This window comes from Gossypium raimondii, chromosome 11 (genome assembly GCF_025698545.1).
Source record: "Gossypium raimondii isolate GPD5lz chromosome 11, ASM2569854v1, whole genome shotgun sequence".
Lineage (NCBI taxonomy): Eukaryota > Viridiplantae > Streptophyta > Magnoliopsida > Malvales > Malvaceae > Gossypium > Gossypium raimondii.
Window position 1 is genome coordinate 32,678,646 of NC_068575.1, and position 24,501 is coordinate 32,703,146.

Below are 24,501 nucleotides of genomic sequence, written 5' to 3' on the forward strand. Positions count from 1 at the left end.
AATCTGATAATATTTGATTTTGTAATATTAGGGGATCATGTGAATCAGCTCAACTATAAATAAAGGTCTTTTTAATGATCTCATTCATTGTATTCATCCTTGACTAATAGAATACTTTTAAATGAATTTACTCAAACACTCTGTGTGCTTTTGGTTTTTTGTGGTTTTTCTAATATTTCGTTGTTCTTTAATTTTGAGTTGTTTTTACTTCATTTTCAGTGACTTAAAAAAATTTTATCGAGAATCCTCAACTTACGAGAGTTAAGCACTAAAGAATCATCTAATGTCGCACGAATTACAAAACTAAAATTCTAACCTTACCACGTATGCATGACCATAAACATAATTTTTCACATAAAAACTAGAAAATCAATAAAAGACTTTAAAACCGGACCTTTAAAAATCAAAAGCAAGGCCGCTTAGATATTGGGATAATGATCACAACTAGAACAAGCTCGGCTAACTAACACTATTTATTTGGATTATGATTGAGGTGATGGGTAAAAGAGTGGAATGTTATTGGAAACTCAAAAGCACTGTGATTTTAATGGAACAATTATATCCAATTCAGTAATGTTCTAAAGCAATCTAAACCCATCTTCATTTTGGTTTAAAACAATGGTGTTTACCAGTTTAAGGTGCTGAAGTCCTCAAATTACAGTCAACTCAATCCTGTCAAAACAATGGCAATCTATGTACTGTCACCGCATAATGTACAATGAACAAAAATTTCTTCTTCCTTTGCCTTCTCTTTGTGGAAGCATTGTATCATCCCAACATCTAAACTCTAAAGCCATTTTTTGTACACCATAATGTATATTCTCTTCACTATTTGACCGACTGTAAAATACCCTACGAAAAGCACCACCAGAAAGCCGAAATATGAGAGTGGCAAGTCAGTGAATCCCATGAAATCTCCGATTATTGAGAAGGGTATTGCAATACCAATGGCAGAAATCACTACTGTTGAAGCAAGTACAGGCCAGGAAGCGATCTCCATGATGAAGGGAATTTTCTCCGTACGGATCAAGTGGAAAATCAGAGTCTGCATGAGAAGCCCTTGAATGAAATATGCAGAGCGGAAGAAAGATTCATCCAATTTCCCACCAGAACTGTAATAAAACCAAACAAACAAAAGAGTGGCCACATCACAGAGAGTGCAAACAGGACCATTCCATAATATGAACATCGGCAAACTTTTGACAGACCATTTTTGTGGGATTTTGACATAGTCTTCTTCCATCCTGTCCCATGGAATAGCAATCTGACCCACACTATACAAGAAGTTCTGCACAAGGAGTTGAATTGGGGTCAATGGCTCGAATCTGAGTACAAGAGTTACAATGAAGAGTGAAACAACGCTCCCCAGATTAGCAATGACTGACAATTTAATGTATTTCATTGTATTGCCGAATGTCAGGCGGCCTTGCTCAACCCCTGCCACAAGCACGTTTAAGTCTTTCTCAAGTAAAATAATATCAGCCAAATCTTTTGCAACTGATGCTGCTGAATCAACTGATATACCAACATTAGCAGCATCCAATGCGAGTGAGTCATTTATTCCATCTCCCAAGAACCCAACAACATGATTACCTACTGACTGCAACGACTCCACGACTCTCAATTTCTGAGAAGGGGTGAGCCGAGCCAGAACTGTAGCTTTTTTCACTTTCTCGTGAAAGGCTTCCTGGTTCAGTTGCTCCAGCTCTGGTCCAGTAGTTACATGTGTGGTTCTGATGCCAACTTCCTTGCAAATTTTTATTGCTAGAGAAAGTGAATCACCAGTTAATACTTTTGCTTTTACTCCCTTTTCAGCCAATCGCCACAGAGCTTCCTTTGCTGAGTCCTTTGGTGGGTCAAAGAATGCTATAACACCAAGGAACACCATGTCTGATTCAACATCATCTTCATTTTCCATGTTTTGCTTACTTATTTTCTGCAACATGACATAAAACTGTATTACTTACAGGGCTTTAAGCATTGGTTCTCTATAATAGTAATGAAAGTTTGTTCTTGGATACATGTCCCGTTGTACAAGGATGCTTGGGGCTTGAAATTCATGCATGACAAAAGTAGAACAGAATGGGATACAGCCATACGGGAAGAGAAAAGGCAATGGTTTAGAGGATATTTGAACTCACTGTTTGCTGCAGGTTCTTTATTGCAACTCCTATAATCCTTAATCCCTCATTTCTAAGTTCTTCCACCACATTTAGGATCCTATGATGGTGTTCTGCAGAGACAGCTGTTATCTCACCCATATCTACATTCTCCACATAAGAACAAACTTTGAGCACATCTTCAAGTGCTCCTTTGGTTATTATGAATCTGTAAAAGGGTTGGATATTTCTGCCTTCTGGATTAGATTCTGTTTCCAGAATAACCGATACTCTTCTTCTCATGAAATCAAAAGGGATTTCATCAGTCTTTCTCCATTTGGATGGTTGGAATCGGTATCCGTTTGTGTACACAAATGCCAGAATTGCATCATCTAGTGGATATTTCTGATCACTCTTGAAGTAAGAATTCAGGAAGGCAAAATGTAAGACCTTTTCTCTTGGAGCACCCCAGCTATCCAGATGATTAACCATGATTGCACGGTTCATGGTGAGCGTCCCAGTTTTATCAATACATAGAATATCCCTGCAAAATCAAAAAGCAAAAGAAGTATAAGTACCAAAATATTATACTTTCAAAATGGAAAACTTGATGAACTTAGCATGCAACAACATAGAACATGAGCTGGGACTCTTCACATGCTAATCTATGCTACTTGAACTCCTTAATTTTCTTAAAGTATCCATGCCAAAAACATGTCTTCCACATTTTAAACATTGTTATGGGTTTATGATCTTCGTAATATAGGAAAGAAATTTAGTATACCTATGCCAAATACATGCCCTATTTAACAATCATTTGAAGTCTGTGTAACTTGGTCTTTGACAACAGAGTGCATTTTTCTGAGGTACTGTGCTTTCTTAAAAATAAAAGTAGATCCATATCTAAAACTCCTGGTTTTAGATTTCAAACGAGTGGAAGCAAGCATAGGTCTCTGACCCTGATTTACAGGTAAACTAATTTTATCATCCTGTGATTTTCAGGGTGCTTTTGAATCCAAAAGTATAACTAAATTCTATGTACTTTAATTATAGTCGTCTTTCGCAATTTTCCAATTTATTCAAATCTAGCATCTTAGTTGATGATCAACTCAATTTTCTGTGTCAGTTATCCAACTTCATAACCATTCACTTCAAACAATGATCTACATGGAATGATTTAATTCTTTTAGCTCTATATTTCAGGGAGAAACTTTGGACTTACATGGATCCCATGTCTCTAATGGCAGATAAGCTTTTCACTATACATCTCTCCCTAGCCATAGCAAGTGCGCCCTTTGCAAGACTTGTGTTGATGATGAGGGGAAGCATTTGAGGAGTTAGGGCACATGCAACCGAGATCCCAAAAAGGGTACTCTCACTCAAATCATAGAAGGTAAAGTACTCTACCAGTATCATGATTGTGACTACTAGAAGCATTACACCAACAAGCACGTACGATATATGCCGGATACCCTTCTCAAAACTATCTGCTGGTTTGTGCTTTCCAATAGTTGAAAACACGGCACTTATGTAGGTCTTGGATCCAGTGGAGACAACTAAACCAGTTCCAGTACCTGATACCACATTTGTCCCCTGAAATATTAATCGTAACGGTATATACCTCAGTGTATTATGTAGTAATAGTCTATGAGTAAACAAATACTAATAGACAACAGTTGGATATTAGCTACACTGAAGTTACCATACTTAAGATTCAAATATGCAAATGACTAAAGGAATTGCGTGATACATTAGCAATATAACTTGAGAAAATCATAATCCTGATTATAATATTTTTCCTACTTGACTCTTAGGTTCTGTAAATGTTGCGGAAGGATTATTACCACAAGGAACAAAAGAGTAATATTGGAGCAACTATACCCACCATGAAACAAATATTCTTTAATTCTAGCAACGGAGTGCTTCTATCTTCTCTCGCATCTGCAGTTTTTTCAGTTGGCCATGACTCTCCTGTTAATGAGGACTGACTGTTGAAGAAGCAAGAATGTAAAATAAGGGATTCCACGGATTACCAGTCAAAAAGAAAAGGTCATAAAGGGAAATTTCAAACCTTGAAACAAAGAAAGGAAGATTTGAAGCTGTATACCTTACAACAAGGTGTTTCGAAGTTAATAGTCTCACATCACCAGGGAAAAGGTCCCCAGGCTCGAAAATGACAATGTCTCCTGGAACAACATCCCTTTGATCAACTTGAACGATTAATTCTGTCTGAACCACCCTCCCTGCACATCTTTGAACTTTAACCGGAGATCTTACATATTCTGAAAGTTGCATGGCTGCTTTTGAACTGCCATATTCCTGGGTGGTGCATAGAATTTAAAGTTGCATACAATTGTGTTTGAATCAGAATTCATAGAGAATTCAGTTGATCGAGAAATTTAAAACGAGAAGTACCTGATAGAATCGAAGGGAGACGCTAATGAAAACCAGTATAAGCATGATGCATCCATTTGGATTATCACTGGTTATGTATGAGAGTGCTGACAACACAATCAGAATGATATTGAAAGGATGAAAGAAGGCGCTCCACAGAAGATGCCACGAGCTTGGAAATGTGTATTCAAGGGGAGTGTTTGGCCCATTTTCCTTCAATCTCTTCTCAGCTTCAGTAAAGCTCAAGCCTACTCAAAAGCAGAATTGAGTAAAATAAGCATATCCATTCCCCTGAAAAGCTGGTGAATTGATCAAGGACGCTACTTAATTTACTCATTTTCAAAACATCAAACAGATAACAGGCATATCGATTCAATTCTCTTCCAATCAGCAACGGTAACTAAATCAGGAGAAAAGAAAGCTAGCTAACCTCTTTCTGTGGATCGAACATATTCAAAAGCCATGTATATTTCTGATCTGGCCAAAGCATATAACCAAGAATAAACCTTCTCTTCTTCTTCTGTCTTTGAACCGCCATCAATCTTCTCTAAATATCTCAAACAAAGACCCAAAAATCACAAAAACCCCATCTCAGAAACACTGTCAGAAAACCAAATTAAACTAGTAATTAGACCTTACAGGGGACGACAACTTACTTCCAGACTTAAAACGCCGGAGAAATCCGTAAACCAAATTCGAAAAGAACCCATCCCGATGTTCACCATTGGTATCAGTGTTAGCCCCATTGATGAGATTCTCACGAACAGGGTTGGAAGAAGGGAGGAAGTCAAGCTGGGTTCTGAAACTGAAAAACCTTAAGAATTTGAACCTTTCCATAGGAGCAAAACGAGGTGATAGGATAGAAAGGGACAGAGAGTAATGGAGGTGGTAAGTAGATTAGAGGAAATAATGAAGGGCTGAAAGAAAGCATGGTTGAAAAACCAAGGTGATTATTGGTGGGGAGGTTGAAGATTTGAAGAGAAGGTGGAATAGAAAAACTAATTTATCTATGATTAGTATCGACTTTATTTGGACCATTCTGTAGTAGCTTTCATTTTCAACAAATGTGATGCTTCTTTCCAGTGTTATTCTCTCCTGGAAGTTTAGATCTTCAACCACCAAACTTCAAATGACCGTTAGGTGCAGTCGGTATAGGAGGGAATGGCAGTTATTTCCCGTAAGGTGAGTAGCAGTTTTTTTTATGGCATAATGACTTATTTGGTCCTCCAACTTAAAAAAAAATTATTTTAGCCATCCATTTAATTTTTATTCTTTTAGCTTTAAACTTGCATTGTTTGTTAAATCACTTCAAAATAGATGAAAAAGTTCATATTTGCTAACTTCGCTAATATAGCATACATGTAGAGTGCCACATACCTAATTAATTTTTAAAATTTTAAATTTCAAAAAAATTATAATTTTTAAGAAAAACTTAAAATTGTTAAAATATATAAAAGGTTATTTTTCTATAATTTTAAATTTTTAAAAATTATTTAATTGTTAATGCAACATACACGTGAGTACCATGTGAATATAGTAAAATTAACAAATTTAAACTTTTCTATCTATTTTTTTATTGTTTTAACAAATAATATAAGCTTAAGGGATAAAAGCGGTGAATAATTAAATGAAATGATAAAATAATTTTTTTAAAAGTTAGATGGTCAAATAAGTAATTATTCTTTTTTTCTTACCCAAATATCAACCGAATCTATGCCGACAGCTTATTTAGTTACTTTCACCAAGTTAAATGTGCGACAATTGTCACAATTTTATTATTTCGATTCTAGATAAATATAGTTAAATTTTTATTAGATTAAATATTTAGATAAAAAACTCAATCGTAATAATTAAGGAAAAAATTCATATTATATGAAAAAAATCATAATAAATACATGTGTCGTAATTTGCCTAAATTATGCATTGAAGCACAATATAAAATTTTAATATAATCAAACCATGCCCTAATACGAATAACTCAATCAAGCAAAAATCACATTATGCATTTGAAAGTTCAATATTTCTTTTAAAATTTTAATCAAATTAGAAAATGCATTAAATATATACTGTGTATTCAATTTCCTATATAAGCAATTTTGTCCACCGATTTCTACCACTCAAATCATATACATAATTATAATATTTGTAAAGATATGTTATAAGGAAATTTCCACCTTAAATTATCCTTTTAAATGTACATTCTATAATATAATTAATTTTATATAAAATTAATGGATTAGCCTACGAACGGTCTATGGCACACCTTTCGCTGGAGCCACTGAGGCTTAACCATCTTATACGACTTTAAAGATAGGGATGCCAAAGCAAGACAACCTACGATATTTGCATGACCGACTGTCTCTCTCCCGATCGACGGGAGAGAGATGAGAATCAATACTTGAGAATTAAAATACAATATAAAATTTAATGTTTCATTGCAAGTGTGTTAGGTCAATTATAATATTTGTAGTGTTACAATAGAACACTGGAGTATTCTAAGGATCAAATCCAAGAAAATTTTGGATTGAACAGTTTCTAAATAACATGCATGTAAAATAAAAAGTCTAACCAACTAATCAACCAACTAATCACAAAAAATTATATTACGGAAAAGCATGAAATCAAGATAAATTAATCTATTTTGCTATATAACTAGTAAGGACTTGTAAAACATGCAAAGTTACAAAATTAACAATTAAATAACAAACAGTGATTGGTTGATATTGATGTGGTTCATTACTCTTTGAACTAGGGATCCAAATCGCTTAAACTCCTAAAATTGCTCCATTTTACCTCTCGGTCTCCATTTTACCAAGTTAGACAAATTAATTCGGATTATCTCTTGATCTCACCGGTTAACTTGTGAATAATGAATTGGTACCCAAAAAGATTTCCACTCGGTCTCACTTGCCTACATGTTCCATTAGGGTCGTTAGTCCTAATTTTTTAAGTTCATTCAAATTACTCCAATTTATTACGATTTGGTCCTTCATACAAAAATCAGTTGACCACATCTCCATCAACCAACCCCTTAAAGGTTTAGCTACTAATGCTGGAAATAAAATTAACAACCATGAAAATAAAAAACAAAGATTCCATTAAAGCAAAGCTTGAGAAAAATATAAAAGTTGAGATTTTTATGCATGAAAATCTAAAAGGCATGTAACGTAAAGCATTCAACAAGAAAATCTAAAGCAATAAACATAAAAGGAACAAACTTTAACAAATGCAAAGTAAAAGAAACTGAAATACATTAAACTAAATCTGAAAATGTCTTACAACCAAGGTATAAGGACTAAAGGTGCAAATAAACCTAAGCTACAGTGATAGCTAACTTAACTAACACTAAAAACAACTAAAACAAGAAAAAAAATTGTTGGGAAATGTAAAATCTATAGCTAAGGAAATGAAAATAAGAAACCTTAGAAAAAGAGGAAGAGAAGCTAAGAGAAAACCTAATAAAACTAAGTCTAAACTAAGGTAATGTGACCTCTCTTTCTCTCCCAGCCAAATTTTGGCTAATATAGCAGCTATTCTGACCCAATTTGTGTGCCCAAAATACCCTTGAACGAGCCTTCAATGATTGGTGCTTTGAGTGGACAAAGACTACCCTTTTTATGCAATTTTGTCCCCACATGATATTGGTTTCACGATACCAAGGAAGAGGATATCGTAATGCCTCGAACAATTTCAAACTTGGGGGTGTTCTTGGAGGGTGGATATCATGATACAACTGAAGGGTGGTCTTCAATCTCGAGTTTGTTGGAGGTATCAGAATTCCAAGGTTTGGATATTACAATACCCTCTCCTTTGGTACTGTGCTCGCTCGTTTTCAACCTCCAACACGTCCTTACATCAGTCAACCATACGTTAGGGACTCAAAAATGAGTAAAAATAAGACATTTACACTTATTAACTTAAAATCTAAAAATTACGGAAAAGATGCTACTTTGCTCGAGAATAATCTCCTTACGTATACCGGGAAGGCGTAATTTTTCATATCAAATTATGGCAGATCAAGGACCACACAATACATACCATGACAACAACATACCTATAACAGCATTGACACTAGGCCATCTCGCACAACCATGCAGGTCATCGTACTCTCTACCATGTGGCATTACGAGAGAATGGGCGACCCACTACATAAGCTTGGATGCATATAGGTACAAGGATCCTCTCTCCTTCCTCTATCATCACTTCCTTCTACTTCTTCTACTTCCTCTATACAAAATCTTTACTCCTTATTTTCTCTAGCTTTCTGTCAAGCTTAGGTGAAATGGTACTCCTCTCTACCACTGTCTCCTTTATGTCGATAACTCGTATCAATAATTGGTATGACAAGCGTAGAATGAACCACCATGGCTCACTCTTTCACTGTCATTCATGAATTCATAACCAGGAACTTCAGGAAACCCAAACATGACCCCAACAACCTCCTCATGTTACTCATCTACCCACTATTCTTGGCTAGCAACTGCAACACAACCAATAATATCGCCCACCTCCACTAAGAACATCCTCGTATATTCTGCGAGATGCCCATCCCTACCAACAGGCCTATCCCACGTACAATCAGTGCCTACCACCACCATTGTATTATCCCTACCCTACCAAGGAAATACTAATGGTATTACCCCGTCGACTGACTAAACCTCTTAGAATTCTTAATATGGCTCCTAACATTTCATCGAGATGCAAGAGAAGATGAAAATACTAGAGGCTCAGCTTTCAAAATCATGAACAACAAGAACACCAGCACTTGTTGGATAAAAAAAACAAGAGAAATGAGTGGATCATTGAAGAGCTTAGGGTAGGTAGGGATCCTTTGCGATATTCGAGCCCTTTTGTTTTTAGACTACTATTTTACTGAATTTTTTAGAGTCCAAGAAAAATTCTTAATTAGCAACACCTATATTTAGCAAGTTTAAATTTGTTGAACCATTTTTAAACTATTTTTGGCTAAGTGAAATCCACTTTTTACTCAACTTACCTTTTGTACTTTTAGTCAATTGACTAAAATACCCACGTTCACTTTCATAATACACACACTTTAAGAAATTTATCCTCTTCTCGCTCGCCCTTTATATCCTTTTGAGATTTCTAAGTATTTTATGTTGTATTTTATTGTTCATTCTTGCTATCGTTTTATAACGACAGAGCTTGTTTAATCTTACGGGATATACTATACAATCAAATATCCTTAAAGATAATGTCTAACACAATTCAAACTATTCAACTCATATTTCTAATTCATCAACTTGGTGCATATTGGCTTACAAAAATAACTAAACTCAGCATGTTATATGAAGTCATACTTTAATGAGACTTCATTTAATTTCATATGATGTATATTATTTTAAATTGTTTGTCCATAATGCCATATTCATAGGATCTTTAATCCTTAAGTCTGTACTATTGTGTTGAATATAAACTTATTGTTTCTTTACATGATCTTTTGTAGTAATATCCTTTATATCGATATGTTTGCTTCATTTTCATTTTATCATGCTTCAAAAGAATATTGAATAAGAGTTGTCACAATAAATCTTTAAAGACCTTGTTATGAAATAACAACTCTTAGACTAAAGATAAATTATCTCAACATTAAATTTGTGATGTTACTTTATATCATAATTCATTTAGGTAGCTTATATATGATTAAGCTAGAAATACTTAATATTTTCCCAACAAGTATTAAGTGTAGTGGAACGCACATTATATTCCTAAGGAGAGAACACATGTTTGAACCTTAGAGACAACATAGTTGGGAGTTAGTATAAATATTAAATCGGTCCGTAAATATTAAATATAAATATTTAAGGAGTTAGTATAAAAGTTTTTAAAGTTTGGTCATTCAATTTTGCTTATTAATTGCTTAATTAAGATATAAGGACTAAATTGTAAAATTCTTATCACTATAGATTTTAAATATCAAAAGGTCAAATTGGTAATTAAACCATTTTGACCATCAAATAGTGGAGAATGATGTTATTCTCCACTAACTTTGGTTAAATATGATTAAGCTTTAATTAGATTACACTTTAATAAATTAAATTTAGTTTAATTAAGTTAATCTAAGTATATAAAGCGATTTAATGCTTGTCATGCTTATTTTCTCTTCTTCATCATTGAAAATTAAAGAAAAACAAATAGGGAAAAGCTTTTTAAGGTTTCAAACATTCGGTCCCTTGGTAAGCTATTCAAGTCATTTTTTTTATTTTTTATGTTTTTGAGGTCATGCTAGCTTGATTTAGCTAGCCCATGTACCAATTTGCAAAACTGTTAAAGTTTTTAAAAATTTTCATTATTCATTTCTTGAAGAAATTGGTGTTAAATTGATAAATTTTAAGCTTAAATGTGAAAATGACAAGATTGTAAAGTTTAATTGTTAGTTTTGTACAAAATGACTAGATTCTATACATAATCAATATATAGAATATTAAATTACTCCTAATATGTTAGTGAAAGACTGAATTTGTTATCTCATGTTTGCTTTTCATGAAAAAAATACCAATTGAAGTGGAGGGTTTCTTCAAACAATAATGAGTTGGGTCAACTATTCAATCAAATGATATTGAGCATGTTTCTCATCTCTTCTTGAAAGACAAGTGGGCTATTTCTTTGCAAAATTGTGCTCAATTTCATATGTGGCAATTCTGCTAAGATCTCTTCGTCAGTTGGGGGAAGAATCCACACGAATTAGATTTTTTGAGGAACATATCGAGAGAATTGGATTCGGTTAGACAATGTATGGTTGTCATGTTATATACAAAGATTAGCAATACCTTTAACAAAATTAAATAATGGCACAATGTTGTAGAACTCTATAAACCAAATGATGGTTATCACTTCGAAAGCTATGTGATTCTGTTGCCTCAATAAAACCATTTTACCAATAACTTGATATTCGAGCTTAAAAAAAGGGTTTAAATTGCAAAATGGCACCTAAACTATACTCTTTTTTCTAGGTTGACACTAGAGGTGTTCATGGTAGGGTGGCTGACTCGACTCGACTGACGACCATAGAAATATGGGAGGGTTCGGGTAAAATATAGGCCGAAATATGGGTTTGGGAAAAAAGAGGCCGTTTAGAAAGCGGGCGGTCCTCGAGCACCACTTTTTGGCGGGTCCGGCCGAATCGACCGAATATATAATAAATATTTATTTTTTATTTTTTAATTTTAAAATAAATTTTTTATGTTTTTTATTTTTAAAATAATTTTTTGGTGTTTATTAAAAAAATGAGCCGTGCCGGGCCGAGCTCGGGTTTAGAAATTTTTTCTCGGGCCGGGCCTAGACAAAATTGCAAGCCCATATTTCGGGCCGGGCTCGGGCCTAGGACGCGGAACGAAATATTTTTCTGGGCCCGGCCCGGCCCATGAACACCTCTAGTTGACACCTAAGCTTTTTTTGTTTTAATTACAAGTGGTACCTAATTATTCTATTTACCCAAATTACCCTAGTTGTTAAAAGAATTCTGTTAGCTAACCATTTTCTAACATGCAACTCTTTTAAATTAAAATTAAATTAAAAGGTAGAATTAAATTAGATTTTAAAAAATCAAATTTAATTAAATTAAAACTTTTCAATTTTTTTACGTCTCTCTTTCCAACAATTCTTTCTTCTCTTTTAATGCACTTTTTAACTATTAGATAACGAATCTTTGCAATCCTCTTACCTTTTTTTTTCTACTCAACTTCTTTCCAATATTTGGATTTCATGTTATATTATTGTTTTTTTGTTATAAAGGTTCACCCAACATTAACTATTTTATGCAAAGTATATAAAAACCGGAGAAAGTTCTTTTTAAGGAAAATAATATATAGGTTTTAAATCGCGTTGAGAGACAAAACGACATTAAGGTTTCAAAAGTATTTCTTCTAGCTTTACTCTTCTTACAAAACTATCTTGTTCTATTTTACTATTGAAACTTTTCTTACAACAATGAAAGGAACAATAATTTGAAATAAGAGCAAATAGAAGCCTTATTCAATATACACAAGGTTATGTCATACCTATGTTGTGAGTGAAAGTAAAATATTTATATAAAACTTAATTATTAAAAATTCTCATTGAATGAAATTATAAGTGGAGTGGTAAGGATCTTATTTTAAAATATCCACCAATCCACGATTCAATCTTTGGACTATTGGTTATTTTAGTAGTGTTTTTAAAGAAATTATTTATATAAAAATATGAAAAGATAAAAATATCATTAAATAATATTTATTAATTTTAGATAATTTTTAATTGAGTTTGTATCCTAATTAAGTTGGTGTTGGATTAACTTACGAAAAAAACACAATCAAAAGCATTTTAATAGTATTTGAGTAATTGATGTTGAAAATGTTTTGGGATGTGGAAAAACATATTACTTATCTACAACTTGCTTAGATATAATTTTAGTATTTTTATTTTTAATGCAAATTCTAAACAAAACATTGATAATTTATTTACTTGGTATGTTCTAAGTTCAATATATTTGAGTAAGGATTATGCTAAGGGGAAGTTGTAATTGTTTTTTATGATTATCTTCCTGGTTTGTTTGATTTTGTTCAAAATTTTACCAAAGGGGGAGATTTTTGAGGCAACTTGTGGAACACTACTTTGAGTAGAACTCGATAATAGCCACTACCATTCATCCCTAGGACAATGCAGTAAAACTTGCCATTTTTGGTGTTGTAAATTTAATGAAACAAAACCTTTAGGCTATTGACTATGTTGATATTGTGAAGATATGGAAGCCCAACTATGGAAAACCAATCCATTGCCTTGTGAAGATTAGATTGGGTTGAACAATTACAACCCTTTGATTAATGAAGAATCGTTTGGGATTGTATGAGTTTACCTTGAAGACTGAATCTCCATAAAATTATGCTTTATTGGAGTTTATTAATGTATTACTTTTGCTATTTTGTGGTTGTTAAATTTTAAGTGGTTGTATTGCATTCAGTTACTAGTATGTTAGCAAGCCAAAACACTTATATATATTCAAGGCTTGTATAAGTTATTGTATAAGACCATATTGAGAGCACTTTGTTTGTTCATTGAGGAACTTGTTATGTGAGTGCAATTGGTGTGTAAACCTTTACTGTTTACAATATAAATTCTCAAGAGGAGGTGTAATACCCCTTACCCGAGACCGTTTCCGGAGTCAAGCATGAGGTGTTACTTGACTTAACTTAAAAGTTCGGGACTAAAAATTTACTTTTAAAAGTTATTTCACTGTTCATAGTAAGGCTGTCCACCTATGTAGTAGTCACTAAATCAATTATAACTTGATCTAAAAAACTCGAAATTTATATCCGTAAATTTTACCTGAAACTAGACTCATATATATTTTTACCATAAATTTTTTAGAATTTTTTGTTTAGCCAATTAGTACATTTTATTAGTTAAAGTCTCCCCTATTTCACTGATCGACTGTCCTAACCTCTCGTCACTAAAATTAAATTATCTCATTGTAAAGACTTCATATGGTGTTCTCACTTGTTTCTACAGAAAATAGACTCAATAAGGAATCTATACATATAAATTAAGACCCATAAATATTTTTTTACAATTTTTAATGATTTTCCAAAGTCAGAACAGGGGATTCCGAAAACCACTTTGACCTTGTCTAACTAAAATGAAAATATCTTAGAATACATAATTTCTTTGTCTACACCGTTATTTTTATATGAAGATAGACTCAATAAGATTTAATTATATATCTCATCCACCCTCTAATTCATTTTCTACTATACTTGGTGATTTTTCAAAATCACGTCACTACGGCTGTCTCAAAACTAATTCACTACCAATTTTTTTTACTTTTTCATGATTTCTATGCATAATTTATCACCTAGACATTTATAACAACAAACACCTTCATACTTAGTCATTTTAATAACTATTCATCATCAAATTAGCCATTTTAATAACTATTCATCATCAAATATTTACATATCATCTTTTGGTCATATCTTAAGAATATACAATCGAAATGACCAAGTCCTTATACATGCCATAGCTCAAAACATTTATCGTCTTAAAATACCGAGTTGTGGTGGCTGATAGTGTGAACACTCTCCAACATCTTCAAGATCCTGACTATGCTTGATAATACTATATGAAAGAAAAAGAAATAAAAGAAGTAAGCATAAAGCTTAGTAAGTTTACAAGTAAATAAATAACAACATTTATCATAAACAATTATATTCATAAATTTTCATTAAGCATTAAGATTTTTACTTTCTTCTTTACTTACTCTCTTACTCATTTACTTGCTTGCTTAACTTACTCATTCGTTGCTGAAATTTCTTTTCTCAACTGATAACTGAGATACTCTTAATCTTATTAACACACCTGAACTTGTCTATTAGGCTTTTACCTGAACTTTCATGTAACATTGTCTATTTACTAGCCCGTTGAATCACTTGAAATACTAAGGATACTCAGGTCTCCTGTTTGAATATAACATGCCAAAGCCATGTCCCAGATATAATCTTACATGGGATGTTTCTTGTACTGCCAATGTCATATCCCAGATATGGTCTTACATGGGAGTTCTCATATAGGTGCCCATGCCATGTCCCAAACATGGTCTTACGGGGGACCTCTCATCTCGATTCCAACGCCATGTCCCAGACATGGTCTTAGATGGGACCTCTTTACCCAAATGTCATGACATTTGTATCCAATACATTCCTCATGTTTCAACGGGGCCTTTTAACACTGATTCTCTGTCATTTCATACTTGAGTCAACATTAAATAAATTCATAAAATAAATACATAATTGCTGGAAAATAATAATATTAATAATTATTATTGAAATATTGTATTTATTTACCGTAAACTTACCTCGGTACAAAATATGATCAAATCTAGCACTTTAATCCTCAACCTTTTTCTTTCCCTAGTCTAACTCCAGATTTTGTTCTTCTTGATCTATAATAGAAAATTTAGCTTATTTAATACTCACATTCATAAAAACAGTCCTTAACTCAAACTTTGACAAAATTACATTTTTGCCCCTAAACTTTTACATATTTACACTTTTGTCCCAAAGCTCGGAAATTAAAATTCATCCCTTATTCTTATGTTTTATGACATGCTGAACATTTTTCCCTTCTATGGAAACATCAAATTTCCACTCTAACACTTACTTATGAACATTAGGTATTTTTACCGATTATGTCAATTTACTCGTTTTCACTTAAAATTGACTAGCAAAAGTTGTTTAACATAATTTCAAGCTTCATATTCTACCATAAAACATCAAAATAAACACATTTTACCTATGGGTATTTTTCCAAATATAAACCCTAGGTTAAATTATTGCTAGAATAAGCTAAATCAAGTTACCGGGACTCAAAAAACGTAAAGAACATTAAAAATGGGGCTAGAACAGACTTACAATCGAGCTTGGAAGCTTGAAAAACCCTAGACATGGTTTCCCCTTGTGAAATTCGGCCATGGGGTTGAAGATGGACAAAAATTGGCTTTTAATTTTGTTTTTAATTCATTTTAATAACTAAATGATCAAAATGCCCTTAATGAAAAACTTTGGAAACATGCCTAACCATGTCCATTTTTGTCTACCAACTTAACCAATGGTCTAATTACCATATAAGGACCTCCAATTTAAAATTTCATAACAATTGGACACCTCTAACATGTAGAACTCAACTTTTACACTTTTTACAATTTAGTTCTTTTGACTAAATTGAGTGCCCAAATGTCAAAATTTTCGAACGAAATTTTCACAAAATCATTTTTTGAAATTGTAGACCATAAAAATATAATAAAATAATTTTTTTCATCGGATTTGTGGTCCCAAAACCACTGTTCCGACTAGGCCCAAAATCAGGATGTTACAGGAGGATTTAGAAGTGTGTAAACAAACCCTAGTGTTCTTTTTTATTTTGTTTACATGGCTTTTGCAATGTAACAGCCCACCCATCGTAAACTTTGTCGATATGTTGTTTGGCATATAATTGATTCAGCTAGGGTAGAGAAAGGTTGAGATTGGTGAACCATCAATTAAGTGTCTGGGTGGCGTATTGCATGGATTCGTTAGTACACCCTTTTTGCAGCACACCTTGTTGGAATTCGCCATTTGGCAAACTCTAGGGTTTGGTGGACTCTTTTGTGAGACAACTCGCCAACCCCAAATATTTTGAGCAAACTTGTTAGTTCACAAAGTGGTAGAATTGTTTTCTTATTTTAGCAATAAAACGATGACTCGATAGAGTTTAGTTGGGACCTAGTTCTAATTGAACTAGAATACTATTGATGATAGCTTGATGTGTTTAGGCAACTGAATGACTTGTTTAGTTGACTTGTTTTAGTGTACAAGTAATGTTTACTACTTACTAAATTGATTAGTAGTAGTTATCTTTGGTAGATGATTAGGCAAGTATATTCTCGACTTATAAGGGTATAATGGGATTTTTTACTCTCCCCCTAAGATTTGTCCCCACTGTCTGTGCTACATAAGGATGTTGATAACCGACATGTTTCACCTTTTTTTTTCTCTGAGTTCTTCTCTAAATCTCTAGAAATTCTTAAGTTATCTTCACTAGAGAAGACGAGGAAGGTTTCCAATAGCTAGCAAAATGCCATTGATAAGTACCAGTTTACTAGTAATTCTTGGAAAACCCTTAGGATGACGTCAAAGGAATTTCCATTTTTGCATTAGTACATGCATGATTAAATTCTAGTAGGAAAATAGTCTAATGATTATATTTTTTTTCTTATTTAGCTCAAAAAGCTAGTGAAGGTCTAAGTAATCGAGGCAAACGACCACTAGAGTAGATTATGTTTTGAAGTTTGCTGGTGAGTTCATTCTACTTCCTTTGAGTTATGAAAATTGTATGATATATGGGTTGTGTATGGTAAGTTATCTCTTCTGTAAATGTGTAATATCCCGATTTTGGGCCTAGTCGAAACTGTAGTTTTGGGACCACAAATTCGACATGATAAAATTTATTTTTATTATATTTTTATGGTCTATGATTTCAAGGAATGATTTTGTGAAAATTTCGTTCGAAAATTTCGACGTTTGGGCACTCAATTTAGTAAAAATGACTAAATTATAAAAAGTGCAAAAGTTGAGTTCAACATGTTAAAGGTGTCCAATTGTTATGAAACTTTAAATTGGAGGTCCTTATATGGTAATTAGACAATTGGTTAAGTTGGTAGTCAAAAATGGACATGAGATAAGTGAAATAGGAAATTTTTAAGTTACGGGAAATTTGGTAATTTAGTAATAAAAAGAATTAAAAAGGGAAAAAGATGGAAAAATGTGCTCATCTTCTCCATGGTGAACCAAAATAGCAAGGGGGAAGCCATAGTTAGGGTTTTCAAGCTTCCAAGCTCCATAGTAAGTGATTCCAAACCCGTTTTTAATGTTCTTTACGTTTTTGAAGCCACGATAACTTGATTTAGCTTATTCTAGCAATAATTTAACCTAGAGTTCATATTTGGAAAAATACACGTAGGTGAAATGTGTTTATTTTGATGTTTTATGGTAGAATATGAAGCTTGGAATTATGTTAAACAACTTTTGCTAAGCGATTTTAAGTGAAAACGAGTAAAACGACATAATTGGTAAAAATACCTAATGTTCATAAGTAAGTGTTAGAGTGGGAATTTGATGTTGTCATAGAAGGGAAAAATGTTCAACATGTTATAAAACATAAGAATAAGAGATGAAGTTTAATTTCCGAGCTTTGGGGTAAAAGTGTAAATATGTAACAGTTTAGGGGCAAAATCATAATTTTGTCACAGTTAGAGTCGAGGGCTGTTTTGATAAATGTGAGTATTAAATAAACTAAATTTGCTATTATAGATCAAGAAGAACGAAATCTGGAGTTAGACCGAGGAAAGAAAAAGGTTGAAGACTAAGTTGATAGATTTGACCATATTTTGTATTGAAGTAAGTTTACGGTAAATAAATGCAATATTTTAATAGTTATGATTAAGGTTGTTATTTTCCTGAAATTATATATTTATTTTATGAATTTATTTAATGTTGACTCAAGTATGAGATGACAGAGAATCAGTGTTAAAAAGTCCCGTTGAAACATAAGGAATGTATCAGATACAAATGTCATGACATTTGGGTAAAAAGATCCCATGTAAGACCATGTCTGGGACATGGCATTGGCATCATTGAGATTATGAGATGTCTCATGTAAGACCATGTCTGGGACATGGCATTGGCATCATTGAGATTATGAGATGTCCCATGTAAGACCATGTCTGAGACATGGCGTTGGCACCGAGATGAAAGGTCCCATGTAAGACCATGTCTGGGACATGGCGTAGGCACCGAGATGACAGGTCCCCCATAAGACCATGTCTAGGAGATGGCATGGGCACCGATATGAGAACTCCCATGCAAGACCATATTTGGGATATGACATTGGCAGTAAAGGAAACATCCCATGTAAGATTATGTCTGGGACATAACTTTGGCATGTTATTATCAGACAGGAGACCCGAGTATCCTTAGTATTCCAAGTGGTTCAATGGGCTAGTAAATAGACTATGTTACATGAAATTTCACGTAAAAGCATAATAGACAAGTTAAGGTGAGTTATAAAGATTAAGAATTTCTCAGTTATCAGTCGAGAAAAGAAATTTCAGCGAGGAAGAAGTAACTTATAATCATGAGTTATTTAAGCAAGCAAGTAAGCAAGTAAGGGAGTAAGTAAAGAAGAAAGTAAAGATCATGAGACTTGATGATAATTTATGAATACAATTATTTGTGACAAATGTTGTTATTTATTTACTTGTAAACTTACTAAGCTTTATACTTACTTCCTTTATTTTCCTTCTTTCTTTTATAGTATTGCCAAGTCAGTTCGGGGATCACAAGGACGTCGGAGTTCATCTCACACTATCTACAAATATCTCGGTATTATGTGATTTTGAAACGTGTAAAGTTATGGCATGTATAGAGACTTAGTCATTTTGAGTCTGTTCATATGATATGGCTAATGATTTGCTATTGAAATGGCTAATTAAAAACAAGGTTGGTATTATGGATGTTTAAATGTTGGTTAATACCAAGAAGTTATAAAAGAGTAAAAATTTGCAATGATACAGTTTTTGGACAAGAATGGTGATGCGATTTTGAAAAATCACCAAAATTAGTATGAGAGAAATTAAAGAGTTAATGAGATATATAATTAAATCTTATTGAGTATATTTTCATATGAAATAAACATTGCATGCAAAATAATTTTATATTATGAGATATTTGAATTTTAGTGAGACAGGTCGAATGGTTTCGTTCGAATTTAAAAATCATTAAAATTGTACAGAAAGAATTAGAAGTTATAATTTATATTTCTTGATTCCTTAGTGAGTCTATTTTTAGTAGAAATAAGCGGAAGTACCAAATGAAGGCTGTACAATGATATATTTAATTTTTAGTGACAAGAGGTCAGGATAGTCAAATAGTGAAATAGGGAAGACTTTAACTAATAAACTGTATTAATTGACCAGCCCAAAAATTCTGAAAATTTTATGGTAAGAATATATATGAGTCTAGTTTCAATAAAAGTTTACGGATCTAAATTTTGAGTTTTTTAAATCGAGTTATAATTAATTTAGTGACTGCTGCGCAGGTGAACAACTTTATTGTGAATAGTGAAATAAATTGTTTTGATTTGTTTAAGTAATCGGAAAAATTTTAATGCTCCCGATTTGGACCCAAACCATTTCTATTGTAGGTTTTAGGGTCTTGAGGATCCTTTTTAGGGTCATATGGAATGAACGTAAGAGAATTAGTAAGTTAAGTCAGGTAACGCCTTGGGCTCAATTCCGGCAACTGTCTTGGGTAAGGGGTGTTACAAAATGGGTCGATGCATTGTGTCTGGTTGTGTGTGTAGTCAACTAGTGTGTATGAGTGAGTATGGCCATTTTCGACTTAAATTACCCTCCTTGTTACACGAGCCCAGTACTAGTCAACTTGTGATATATGAAAACATGGAAAGAAAATCTATTTGTGATGCCTTTAGTAGGGTAGCTGTATTGTAAACCGAATAGGCAAATCATGACTTAACCTTGTAGGAGAACACATGTTCAATTTAACAAGGACATTACGGTGAATACGAATATGAAAACGATGGATATTGAAGATGACGAATCGCTCCTTGCAGAATTGACTGTTCAACCTAATTTTCTCACTCAAATTTTTGAAGAACATTTAAAATATGCAAAGTGTGATGAGTACAAGAAGTGGATGGTGACTAACGATACTACGAACTTCACCTTGGAGAAAGACAGCGAACTTTGTTTTATGGGTTGAATATATGTGCTAGCAGGAAATGATTTGAGGCAAGTATTGTTAAAAGAGGCCATAATGACCCTTCTTGCTTCATCCAAGAAGAATTAAGATGTATTGTGATTTAAGAAGTTTGTATAGGTGGTCTGGAATGAAAAAAGAGATATCAAAATATGTCTCGAGTTGCTTGACATGCCAGCAAGTGAAGGCAGAACATCAAGTACCCTTATGGAAGCTATATCCTTTAGAAATTCTTGATTGGAAGTGGGACAAGATGACCATGGATTTTTTCTCGAGTTTTCCTCTCATTCTTACTAAAAAGAATGCAATTTGGGTAATTTTCTATCATCTCACCAAGTTAACCAATTTCTTGCCTATATGCACAAACTATTCGTTGTAAAAATTGGTGAAACTCTACTTATCTAAAATTTTTCACCTCCATGATATACCAATGTCCATAGTGTCAAATCGAGATCCAAGGTTCACTTCGAGGTTTTGGAAATAGTTGCAATAGTCCATAGGAGCCAAGCTATGATTCAATACTACCTTCCATCCCAGACAGATGAGCAATCAAAAAGGGTAATTCAAGTTTCTGAAGACTTACTCAAAAGTTATGTAATAGATTTTGGAATAAATTAGGAAAAACACAGTTCTTTTAAAGAGTTCGCATACAACAACAATTATCATACCAGCCTAGGAATGTCGCCTTTCGAAACACTATATGAAGAAGGTGCAGATCACCCACGTATTGGTTGGAGCTCAGTGAGAGAAGGAGAATTGGACCTAACTTAGTGTGGGAAACAAAAAAGAAAGTTTCGATCATTCAAACTCATTTAAAAGCTGTTCAAGATTGACAGAAGGCTTATGTTGATAAGAAAAGGAATGATATTTCATTTGAAGTACGAGATAGGGTATTTTTGAAGGACTCTCCCTGAAAAAAAGTTATAAGATTTGGACAAAAAGAAAAGTTAAGCATGCGTTTCATAAGACTATATGAAGTGTTCGAGTGAGTTGGTCTAGTGGCTTATAGACTAGCACTATCACTGGAATTGTTAAAGATTCATAATGTGTACCGCGTATCCATCTAAGGAGATATCGATTGAATCTAGACCATATGGTACAAGTAGAAACTCTAGAGGTGGAGCCCAACTTATCTTATGAAGAAGAGCCTATTCGTATTTTGGCAAAAGAAGTGAAAGAATTGACAAATAAAAGAATTCCACTAGTAAAAGTGTTGTGGAGGAACCACAGTACGGAGAAAGCCATCTGGGAGAGGGAGAGCTTAATGAAAGAGCAATATCCTCAACATTCACAGGTAAGAATTCCGAAAACAAAATTTTGTAACTGGGGGAGTTGTAACATCCAGCCTGGCGTAAGCCATATTGATATGTTGTTTGGCGTATAATTGATTAAGTTAAAGTAGAGAAAGGATGAGATTGGTGAATCATTAGTTAAGTGTCTGAGTGGCTGTAACAGCTCGATTTCAATGAAATCGAAACAGTGGTTTCGAGACCAAAAATACGAGTCAGAAAGAAATTTATTTTAATATTATTGCATGGTCTACATTATGATAAGAATGACGTATGAAAATTTCGTTAAGAAAATTTTACCAATTTCATGTTTAATTATAGAAAGGACCAAATTGCATAAAATGTAAAAGTTGAGTTCTAGTAGCTATAGGTAGTAAATAGCTATGGAATTCAAACTTGAAGTCCTTATATGGTAATTAGACCATTAAATGGAGTTAGTAGATATTTATAATGAATCATCCATGGAAAATTAGAAAAGAAAAGGACTAAATTGGAAATTGAAATAATTAAATATGATAATAAACTAATGCAATCTATTTCATATTCATTCCCAAATTAAAAATACATGGCTAAGAAAAAGAGTTCAAGCAATTTAATTTGATTTAATTGGGTAAGCATTCTTGTGCCATTTTAGTAATTTTTATATTTCGAGATCGTAGTAACCTAATCTACCTATTTTGGGGATTAATTTGTAAAGTTATCAAAGTATTAAAAGTTTGTCATTGATGAGTATGCTGAAATTTTGAAATTTATAGTAGAAAATGAAATGTTGTTGATAGATAAATAACTTTTGTAAATGAAATTTTATGAAATTATGAGTTAGGGACTAGATTGTAAAATGTAAAATTCATGGAAATTTTTTGAATTTTATGAATTTCATGGGCTGTAAATGTTATATGAAAAATTCGGTTAGGCTTGGAATAAGGATTAAATTGCATGAATTTCATTTTCCGAGCCTAGGGATGAAATTAGAATTAATTAAAAGTATAGGGGAAAAATGGTAATTTTGCCTAGGATGTGAATTGGATGGTGAATGTGAATTGTATTGAATTGAATTAAATTTACTTGTATAGATCCGGATAGACCTAGTTCGAAATTAGATCGAGGAAAACAAGAAGTATCAAATTAGTAGCCTACGAACACGAACAATTATCGAGGTAAGTTCGTGTAACTAAATTGTGTACATTTATATGTTTGAATTAAATGTTGTATATGTGAATTGTGTAATTGTTATGTATATGAAATTGATTGAATATTCGATAAAGCTCGATAAATATTAAGTCACGTTTGAATGGATGAAATTCGATTGGATACAAGGTTCCTGTATTGGCTGTGGTCCTACATATGTTGCAAACACACCATAGCTCAAAAGAGCGTGCCGTTATAAGCCCTCTCGAGCTTCCCGTTACATGGTTCCTGCAAGCATCCTGATCAGTATTGATCCTGCATGTGTTGCGGATATACCGTAGCTCTTTGTGAGCGTCCTGTTATATGATCGGTATGAATCCTGTATATAATGCGGACATACCACTGCTCTTTATGAGCGTCTGGATATAGGCTCTTTGTGAGCTTCCTGATATGACTCGCTTAAACTTCTTACTAAATGGCTATCCGGAGCGTCCGATAATAACTCTTCGAAGTTACATGTTAAGCTCAATGAGCTTCCTGCTTTAAACTCTTATGAGTTTCCTGTTATAGCTCGGATAGGCTTCCTGTTACATGGTTCACATGAGCATCTTGTTATATGGCTCGAGAGAGTGCTTCCTGATTATGTGCCTTAATAGGTACCCCTGAATATGAGTTAACAAATTATAGTGTTGTACACTTCGAGTGTACTACATGTGTATCCATTGATATTTCAAATAAATTCAACGGGTAAAGTTCTGACATGGTTAAGCTAAACTTAAGATGATTTGTTTTGGAAATGCACATGTTATATGGAAATATGATATGAAAAGCATATGTTTATGAAATTATTACATGATGAGCTCATCATTGATTCTTGATGTATATATGTAATATCTGACTAACAAGTTTCTTGAGATTATATGTGTTTAGTCAAATTGCCAAATTTCTTTGGATAAATTTTGTATGCTTATCTTAAATATAAATGATTAGAAATTTGATTTTCCGTTATATGAACTTACTAAGCATAATATGCTTACTCTATTTTATAGTACTTGGAAGCTTGTAATGGTTGGAAACGGGTCGGAGTAAGATCACACTATCCTCCAACTCATTTTGGTATAATTAGTAAATTTTCCCTTGGTATAATGGCATGTATAGGTTAAATTGACCAAATGATGACATATTAATATTTGATTGTAATTAGCCATTGGAATGGCTAGTGATGGTATGTTTTAATGTATATGTGTATGAGACCATATTATGTTGATATGTGTTGTGTGCTTG

At 33.1% G+C, this 24,501-nt stretch overlaps 1 protein-coding gene across 2 annotated transcripts; it reads right to left on the bottom strand.

The window, feature by feature from the left end:
• Positions 1–539: 539 nt before the first annotated feature.
• LOC105804179 (uncharacterized) lies at positions 540–5,483 on the bottom strand. 2 transcript variants are annotated; one of them, XM_012636669.2, is made up of 8 exons: positions 5,150–5,483; positions 4,924–5,040; positions 4,515–4,741; positions 4,207–4,418; positions 3,985–4,087; positions 3,322–3,692; positions 2,142–2,643; positions 540–1,936 (listed from the first exon to the last, which is right to left on the bottom strand). In XM_012636669.2, the coding sequence occupies exons 1-8, from the start codon at positions 5,328–5,330 to the stop codon at positions 788–790; spliced, it is 2,862 nt and encodes a 953-aa protein (XP_012492123.1). In that variant the 5' UTR covers positions 5,331–5,483; the 3' UTR covers positions 540–787. The 2 variants fall into 2 exon arrangements, with proteins under 2 accessions (XP_012492123.1, XP_052480052.1); XM_052624092.1 differs by lacking the exon at positions 5,150–5,483 and having other exon boundaries at positions 4,515–4,792; positions 4,924–5,046.
• Between the last annotated feature and the right edge of the window lie 19,018 nt (positions 5,484–24,501).